The sequence below is a fragment of the Dryobates pubescens genome, chromosome 27 (assembly GCF_014839835.1).
Source record: "Dryobates pubescens isolate bDryPub1 chromosome 27, bDryPub1.pri, whole genome shotgun sequence".
In the NCBI taxonomy this organism is placed as follows: domain Eukaryota; kingdom Metazoa; phylum Chordata; class Aves; order Piciformes; family Picidae; genus Dryobates; species Dryobates pubescens.
The window spans coordinates 6,973,384-6,983,100 of record NC_071638.1 but is presented as its reverse complement, the minus strand read 5'-3'; the positions used below and the strand labels follow the sequence as shown (position 1 = coordinate 6,983,100).

Genomic DNA, 9,717 nt, shown 5'->3' with positions numbered 1-9,717 from the left:
AAATCACTTTTGGTATGTTCTAGTCAATGAATACAAAAGCAAGAAGTATTTTCATCACTTTGCTGCCACAACAGTAACATTTCTGACAATTTGCTAATGGATTGGTCGCCTGCCTGTTATCTTTCCATCCAGTAATCTGCTCCTTCTAGGGGAAATCTGACTCATTAATATTTCATCTGCATTTTTACCTTACCACTGCAATGCTGGGCCACTTCAGGTAATTATTTGGGTGTGGTTTTGTGCAAAAGCCCCACTAATTCTGCTATTTATTGTTGAAATGAGCAACCTAATTAATATTTAGTAGTGTTTCTGAATATGTATCCCCTCTTGCCTTTCAACATTTTGGCCACTGCTCAGTTTCCTTCGTATTATTGCTGACTTCTCACTAGCTAAAGCACTCAGAACCATAACTAATCTGTCAGGGGAAGATGTCTAGTACTACATGAAGAAAGGTTATTCGTGCCATCGCCTGTGATGTGATACCTCCTGCATCTCCAAATGGTGTTGGCTCTGCTTCCACCATATCATATTGATAGCTCACACCCTGCTTGTTGTTCAGCTGGTATCATATGAAAGTCTTTTTCCACCTGAATGCTGGACTGAATAATGGGGCTAGTTCTGCCTAGATACAACAGTGTGTACTCATGCTGAATGGATCTCAGTGGAGTTACTCTGCTGCATCTTTAAAATAGCTACATTAATTTTTAACCTTTAACATGAACTGCAGCTCTGTTGATCACCCACTTTCCCTTTTAGTTGTATATAGCATTATGAACCACTTTTTTTTTTCCCCCCACATCATATGAAACTGCACTAATGTAAGGGCTTGAGTACTATCCTCCAAGCAGGCTTGATGGCTGCAGCTGAGAAGGATCTCAGGTTCTTTCCCAGGAGACTTCCCCAGTGGTCATAAACGTGACACAAACATCTGGCAGGTTTTTGCTCACAGAAACCCAGGACTACTTGTCTGTTTTAAAGCTTCAAACTGCATTTATTGTAAATTCATGGGGGAAAAAAAAAAAAAAGAAGAAGAAACCACAGATTGGTAACCTGTTACATCTCAGTGTGAAGGACTTGTCCAGTGATGTGCAGCCAGATATTGAAAAGAATATCTAAATAAGCAGCATTTCCTCCATAGAAATCTCATTAAATAAAAAAAAAAAGAAAATTACTTCCATATTTACAGATTAAAAGGCAAATGGATCCTTAAAGCATTGTTTGATATTTAGCAGTTTGGTTGTTCTTTTTTTTCTTTGAAATAAAAGAGAAATGGTTTGAATCTAAGGGTGTACTTTGGAAGCAGCTTGCTACACAGTCTATATTACCATCAGTGAACAGATGAGTAGCCTCCCCTTGACAACTGCAGTGCTGTGCTTCTGTTGTCCAGGCTTTCACCGAAGGGCTTCTGGCACTTCCACCTACAAGAGGGGGGCGTGGGTTGGAGAAGGTGTTCATTACTCTTGCTGCACAGTCTAGATGGCAAAATTCCTACCAGACACACTCCCAAGGAGAGACCTGTGCTATGCAGCATCTCCCGTAACAAGCTTGAACCTGCAAAAGTACCCCACTTCTGTCACAAATCACAGCTGAATAGAAATCAGTGTGCTGAGAAAAGACTGACCAGAGAAATCACAGTATCACAGTATAGCTAAGGCTGGAAGAGACCCCAAGGATCATCAAGTCCAACCTGTCTCCACAGACCTCATGACTAGACCATGGCACCAAGTGCCACATCCAATCTCCTCTTGAACACCTCCAGGGACAGTGACTCCACCACCTCCCTGGGCAGCACATTCCAATGACAAATGACTCACTCAGTGAAGAACTTTCTCCTCACTTCGAGTCTAAACTTCTCCTGGTGCAGCTTGAGACTGTGTCCCCTTGTTCTGGTACTGGTTGCCTGGGAGAAGAGACCAACCCCTTCCTGGCTACAACCTCCCTTCGTGTAGTTGTAGACAGCAATGAGGTCTCCCCTGAGCCTCCTCTTCTCCAGGCTAAACAACCCCAGCTCCCTCAGCCTCTCCTCACAGGGCTGTGCTCAAGGCCTCTCCCCAGCCTTGTTGCCCTTCTCTGGACACGTTCAAGTGTCTCGATGTCCTTCTTAAACTGAGGGGCCCAGAACTGGACACAGTACTCAAGGTACAGCCTAATGGCTCATCTCAACTGTTTTCTTGTCCTCACATTTCTAAGAATTAGTTTTTGGGTTGTTTGTTTGTTTTTTTTTTTCTGATGAAACCTCTATGTACAAAATTTCATTGAGCTTGTGTTATGTCTGAGGCACAACCAGTTAGTGAAATACAATCTCTTACTTACCCGCCTTAATTGCTTTATGCTGCTTGCCCGAATTGCTTCCATAAGGTTGTCATGGAGAGACCTTTGTGGGGTGGAGGGACGGGTGGAGGGCTGTGAACCTTCCTCTGATTTTCTGTCTGAGACTGATCTTAGAGAATTTTTAATTTCTTTCAATATGCTGTTCTCATGTTTTTTGCTCTTTTTGCCTTTTTTCTTTTTCTGTCCATTCTGTAAGGCTCTTTTTGCGCTTTCTTGCTGTTTGATGACTTCAGCTATATTCCTGGTTGGTGCCTTCTTCTCTGGAATAACTGGGGGGGGAGGAGGAGGAGGAGGAGGAGGAGGTGGGGGTGGAGGGGGAGGTGGGGGTGCAGGAGCTGAAGGCTGGTTTTTCACTGGCGGTACTTTCTTAGGGAGCTTTGGAGAGGACCAAGGTGAGCTCTTGGGAGACACATAAGGTGAAGACCGAGGTGTCCCTTTCTGCAAGACTTTGGTCTTTGGATTGATGGCTCCATCACAACCAGACTCTTGTTGCCGCTGCTCCTGCATCCGCTTTTGCCTTTGTTTATCCATGTTTCTTGTCAGGATACTTGTCATGCTCATTCTTGGCCCAGCGAGGTCAAAGTGATATCCAAGCTTGACCAGAGTGGTGTTCTCTTTCAACAGTTTTACTATGTCCATTTCCACCTGGCTGCCCATGATGTGTCTTTGATTGTGGAACCGCAGTTCCGTTAGAACATTGTTGCTCTGCAAAGCTCTCATGATGGCCAGCACTCCTTTGCCTGTGATAAAATTTGACTCAATATTCAGACTAGTGATATACTGATTTACCTTTAACATGCCAGCAATAGCTATCGCAACGCTATCATCAGCATGGGTGTTAGCCAAGCTGAATGACTTTACCACTGTGTTGTCCCTCAGGGCTTGAGAAAATTGTATAAGCATCTGTGAAGTGATGTTTTCAATGTTGTTTAGATTGACATCTGTGGTGTCAGGGTCATTGCTCCTAACTTTTTCCAAAGCTTCCTCAATAACTGTTGGATTTCCACAAGGGTGAATGGCACTGCCTTTTAAACTCGTACTATCGGTGTCTCTTCCGTTGTGGCCATTGAGTAAGTTTTCACCACCCTTTGCACCATTACACTTTCTGTGTCTGATGTGGTCAGAACTTTTGCCATGCTCAGGTCTTTCACTGGCTGCAGCATTTTGCTTTTCATCATCCTCGTCATCACTGTCATCTTCATTTTCCTCCTCCTCTTCTTCTTCATCATCCTCCTCCTCTTCAGTATATGCCTCCTCAGATACTTCGCTATTGCTTTCTGTGAAATATTCTTCTTGAATGTCTTCTGAGTTGTTGTCTTCTTGCTCAGAGTCCTGAACAAGAAGGTAGGTGTGGGTGTTAAACATGACTGCAGTAAGGCAGCTACTGCCTTTTTGCCCATAACCAATTATCTTGAAACTGTGTAAGTTAATATTGAAAGCTAGAGATAAATCCCCAGAAACAGAGAGAGTTAGAGGAACAGAGAATGTTTCAGCACCTAACACCTTTTAAACAGTGTTTATTAAACACTCTTTAGAAGACAAATGCTTTGGAACAACTTTACTAACATCACTGATTTCTGCCAAGAGAAAATTTGATACAAGATATTGCAACATGAACATACTTCATGCTTTCTATGTGTTGGCATGTCCAGAAAGGTATGTTATTTGGATCTTTGCCCACAGAAACGTAAGACTGCAACTTCAGAATGGGCATGATCGATGAGCAACAAGTTTCACAAGGATTAGACACCTGTGTCTGTGCTCAGACTCCCTTGCATGTGTTAGTATATCTAAAAAGGCTAAAGACTGATAAGCTTTAGAGTACAAATAGTGTTTGCACACATAAATGTGCATAACTACAAGCAAATGATACCAGCCTACAGGAGTCATGCCGGAAAGTCTCTGGATGTACCACTGGGCTATACACACTTCAGAGCTAATCGTGAAGAAAAGACTCAGACCTGTTCCCACAGGTAAGAAGCAATCACATACAATAATGCCCACATGTTTGACAAGACCTAAGGCTGAGCTGACTGACAGCTGTCACAGCTCAGCTGCCATATTGTAACTCACTATAACTCCTTGCCTACAGAGTGAACTGACTGTTTTTCTAAAACCCAAGGTTATTTTAGCGTGTTTGGTGGGCCCCAAAATTCAGAATTTGTGTCTACTGCTCAAAGCTCTGCTTGGTGGGCTCAGCAGCCACCAGGGTGGTTGAGGACAATTCTCTGTAGAGGAACAGCAAAATGTCTGCACCCCCAGAAAGTCTCACCCTCCACTCAGAGGACTCCAGAAGCGCAGCAGTGCTGTACAGGCCCTGACTGAACCCACGAGCTGTGACCAACCTTGAACCTCTCTGCCCAGAAAGATCTCCCGTGTCCTGCTTTGTGTACTGGACAAACATGTAAATGTTTACAAAATTCTGGATGATGTATAATTGCTCTGTATGCACTGCTTTAGTGATGTGATTCATATTTTAGTCTCTGCAACATACTAGAGGGTATCTTACAAAGTGAGCACAGCCTATGGAGACACAGTGACTGTGTTCTGTGCTTCTGGAAAATCAAAGTGGTGCTGACACGACAGTCTATTTTTAGAAAACCTGTGCAGTTTCGAGTTTGATTGCTTATCCAGGTATAAAAATGCAGGGGAAAGCCAAAATAATAGTAAGGACAGATTGCACAGTACTGGCTCACAGTCTTAAGCAGATGTCTGTGTTGGGACACCTGCAAAACAGGCGGCAGCTGTAATGTCTGCAGAAGCATGACTCTAATGAAACAGGACACGGAGCTGTTCCAGCCTGTCATTCCTGAGTGTTCAGTACCTGCAGGGCTCGCAGGAGCCAGCCCCATGGCCCTACACGTGTAAGGCTTCAAGAGCCATGTTCTTTCTGCTGTGGATCACATGCAGGAAGGCTGCGCTACACAGAGAAACAGGACTGCATTTAAGCTAGGCTTATTATGGGACTAAGATTTGTATATGTTGTTTCTACACATATGTGCAGACTTTCAAAAGCTGAAAACTCCAGGCATTTAGGAGCCTGTCTTCTATCCAGGAATGCATATTAGAGCCTTCAACACAGCTGCAGATGAGCAGAAGTTGGTGCCTCTAAGTGGGCAGCTGATATGCTTCATGATAGTAGATTAATAAAAAAATAGTTAATTTTTTTCTTTGAGTGGAATCATTTTCTGGGATCAAAGAAGAGATTTAGTTTCCTGTCCTGTCATTTGTGCATGGTAATTCTAAAATCAAGTACTCTGCCTTTTGCACATCTGTAGGAGCATGCATTTTCATATAGCCTGCATGATTTCATCTTGCTTTATAGTAGTAACTCAGTAAAAAGTTAGGACTAAAATAGTCAGTGCACAGAGGTAAATATCTCTGGAGGCCAAGTCATTCACCCTAGAAGGCTATCTGCAGGATATCTGCCTTCTGGAGGGGCTGATCTCTCACCACCAACTATAGAAGGAACACAAATAACTATTGTAGATAAGCTGCCTAACTTTCAGACAGCTGAGGGCAAGAAGAAAATTGCTTTCAAGAAAGAAGGAAATTTCTTACTGCCTGCAGTGAAAGGAGCCTTTGTGCCCTCTACATTAGCATCTCAACATTTTTGTATTTACAGATGCATTTAGGAAGTTTGTTGTCAGATCAATACACATTGTTAATGCTGCAGAGAAATGGAAAAAGAAAACTATATCCTGCCATTACATAAGACATCAAAACTTAGACCTGTTTAGAGAGGGGGTTGGAATTGTCCAGGTTTCAAGTTCCAGACTTAGCTGCAAATAAACATTAATCTTGCCATTGCCTCCCTAGCACTTGACAAACAGGGAGTGAAGTCAGTGTCTGCAAGCTGATACTAATGGTCTGATGACAGATAATGGTCTGTGTGTTTGCCTACACCACCATTCATGAGCAGGACAGAACACTTCAGTGTAAAGAAATTCTGGCTATTGTTGCTGCAGGCTAATTTCATCCAGGTGATTTTTCTTAAAGAGTGTATTTTATCTAATTGTTAAATAATTTGCAATGATTGTCTTGCAAATAAACTAAGCTTTTGAATCAAGGCTGCTAGAAGGTGTAAGTCCAGTTTTTCTGTCTTTGCTTTGGGAAAACTTGTCCTTTTAAGGGGAGAGCTTGATATGAAGCAGTGCTAAGCAGTGCTTAGAAATCAAACAGCTACTCACATCCCCAAGTCCTCACCTTGCTTTGAAATTACACGGAGCCAATGTGAGAGCAGAAGCTGGTTTTTGATAGAGCTCAGTCTCACAAATCATTTAGTAAGGGTTGGAGGATGGTAACATAGACACTAGCTTAGGCTGAGAGCTCTCATCACCTGCTAGGCCTGAGCCTTTCAGTGCTGCCCAGCTGTGCTGTTCATTTGCAGTTCAGAGACCAGCTCTTTTTATTTTGGGGGATGAATTACCTAACCTGCATTGACTGTAGATAAATGCTTTGGCTGACCCCTCTACCCCAGGCCACTTTTTAAATAACTTACAGCTACCCTCTGAAAATGGTTGCCAGAAGACTACTGAGCTGCACCAGGGATCCTCAGCAGGAACAAAGCAACATAAGCTACTGAGTGCAGTGCATCTTCCTTCCAGCAAGCATAAAGCCTGGCAGCTGCTTACTCAACTTCTGACATAGCATGTATTTAAAATTATCTTTCTGACATGCTTCTCAGCAGTCAATACAGATTTTTTTGAGTAAAGGAAAAGGGCATATTTTATGCTTTTAGACAAAAGCAACTGTTATCCATAAGTCCACATCGCTACCTGGCAAATACTTTCTAATGGGCCTTTTTTTCTTCTTCTCTATTTTAACCACTACTGATAGTCTTTTCATGAAACTGTCTTCTGCTCTCAAGTGAGCATTTAAGGTACCTCAAGAGACAATAAAAACTCTGAGCTAACAGAGAGTGCATTAGCTGGCACAAAAGTAACATTCTTTTAAATGCTATGAAAAGACTAAAGGAACAGGAAAAGAGTCAGCAAGATCATGCCAGGGAAGAACAAACCCAAGCATTTACAGGAAACAGTAAATGCCTCTATCTCTTACCTTGTCACATGCACCCAACCTCTCTTTTTCTAAGAGTTTTCTGGTCTCATTCTCCCAATAGGCCATTAGTGCTTCCCGGCTGAATGTCCCTGTCGGTGTTTTCTCAGTCAGACTCTTCTGCCGTTGACCCACCGGAAGATTACGGTCAGGCTCTATGTCCTCCAGCTCTCGCTCTAGCTCCTTCAGCTCCTCTTCAGTGAGAGAAGCAAGGAGCTCATCTTCATCAATGTCTTCATATTTACTGAGCTCTCTTCTGTAGCCAAAGGTAGACATGGTCCCAGCTTGGTCAGACTGGTACAAACCTGAACTGACTAGGCATTCAAGAAGGCTGGAGCAAGCAAGCTATGTCTCATTTGGTCAGCAACTGTTTGCCTGTGTAGCTGAGGCACCCTTTTAAGAGTAATCATCGGGGGCTTACGACAATGCAGGAAGGGATGAAAGCATGCTCCGTTTTAAGCATCAGACGTCAGCTAGACATCTGAACAGCAAGAATGTCCCAACACTAGTGTTTGTAGGTCCCTTAAAGAGGGGGATTATTGACACACTGGCCATGGCCATATTTAGAGCAGACAGCTAGCGGGAGAATACCAGCCTCACAGACCGGGGGGGGCAGCAGCAAATAAACTTCGGGTGCGTTTACACTGACTTCATCTCCAAAATGCTATAAAGAACAAAGAAAATCCATTGAATCCTGAGCTGCCACAGGGGCTGCAAATAAAACTCTCTCACCAACATTCAGCAGACTTCCTCTCATTTTCATGGTTTTCAAGTGGAACCACACAGTCATCCTGCAAAGATGTTTAGGGGGATAGCGGTGAGAAGGCAGCCCAAAAAGAGAGGCGGTCACAGTGACGATGCCCACGGGGAGCCTTGCTCCCACATTGTTTTGTCTTGCTTGTAATGAATCACACAAATGGATTATTTTTTAATTCCCCTTCTTTTTTTTGAGGATGACTGGAGGGACAATCAGCTTGACATGTCCATTTGGAGCTCCTGTGAGACTGTTTTTTCATGAAGACAATTGCACTTGGCTGGGTGAGTGAGAAGGGGTCACAGAGCTTTAGAGGGAACCAGCCCTGGGTGGGCAGCAGTGATCTGTCTTCTTTACTTCTGACAGTCCCTAGCAAATGAAGGCCTCTAGTGGCTGTTTCAGTTACTAGCTGCTGCTTGCTGACTGATGTGCAGATGGAGAGTGCACTTCAATTCTTAATTTTAAATGTATATCTACGTGACTATTATGTCTACTAATACATGATAGGTTATTTTGATATTATTTTTGTAGGCAGATATCTTCCAGTGTAAGATCTAGTTAAACATGTCTTTGCTTTCTGTAGGGGGATTATACTAGATGACTTTTGAAAGGTCCCTTTCAAGCCAATGTGTTCTATGATTCTGAGAAATTATTGAATGAAAAGTTACATTTAATGCTAGTTGGGGTTTTTTTTTGTTTGGTTTGGGGTTTTGTTTTGCTGTTCTTGTTGTTTTGTCTTTCTTTATTAGCAATGAATTGTGGTAAAGTAGCAACATTTTCTGAAATAAGCTGGTCAGCAATATCTGCAAACCTGTGTTGTGAGAGAAAGGGAGGGAGAGGAAAAGAGAAAGACAGAGAAAAAGTTGGGTATGGGAGAGGGAAGTAGGAGCACATCTGTAACAACATATATTAACCTTATTATTAAGTGGTAATACACAATGGGTTTATTTGTATCACAGTATAACTAAGGTTGGAAGAGACCTCAAGGATCATTGAGTCCAACCTGTCACCACAGACCCCATGACTAGACCATGGCACCAAGTGCCACGTCCAAGTGGCACTAGAAGTAGAAAGCGAAGTCAGGTTTTAATGGACATGCAAGTGAGAATAGTTTGAAGTATTGCTCTTCTCTTTTTGGTTAGTATGTATTGAACAGCTGAACTGATGTATGATGTTTAGCCAAATTGTTCATTTAGTTTTATTATTATGCATACCCACTTACTGGCAATGGAGGGGAGAGATGGAGCATGATTTTCATAAAGAAACAATCTTTTTCCTTGCAACATTTTTTAAGTATGAATTCCATGCAGTTTAGCTGGCTCAAGAAGTGGGAATAAATCTTACAAGCTTTGTTTTCCCTAAATCACATTAAAATACATTCCCTAAAACACATTAAACAGACTAAGAATGTCATTCATCTTAAAATAAAAAAAATCTGCAAATCATTTACATTGCTCAAACCTTTGCACAAAATAAAAAGGGGAATATACAAAATAGTTTGGCTTCTGCATCTAAGAGTGCTGCCTTCACAGTATAAGATACTGTGATGAACCTTCTGTGTCTAGACAAGCCAG

At 42.4% G+C, this 9,717-nt stretch overlaps 1 protein-coding gene across 1 annotated transcript; it reads right to left on the bottom strand.

Annotated features, from left to right (window-relative positions):
• Positions 1–1,108: 1,108 nt before the first annotated feature.
• Positions 1,109–7,992, bottom strand: LMOD2 (leiomodin 2). Its single transcript, XM_054173861.1, has 3 exons — positions 7,393–7,992; positions 2,314–3,663; positions 1,109–1,418 (listed from the first exon to the last, which is right to left on the bottom strand). Exons 1-3 carry the CDS (start codon positions 7,663–7,665, stop codon positions 1,392–1,394), a joined length of 1,650 nt encoding a protein of 549 aa, XP_054029836.1. The 5' UTR covers positions 7,666–7,992; the 3' UTR covers positions 1,109–1,391.
• Between the last annotated feature and the right edge of the window lie 1,725 nt (positions 7,993–9,717).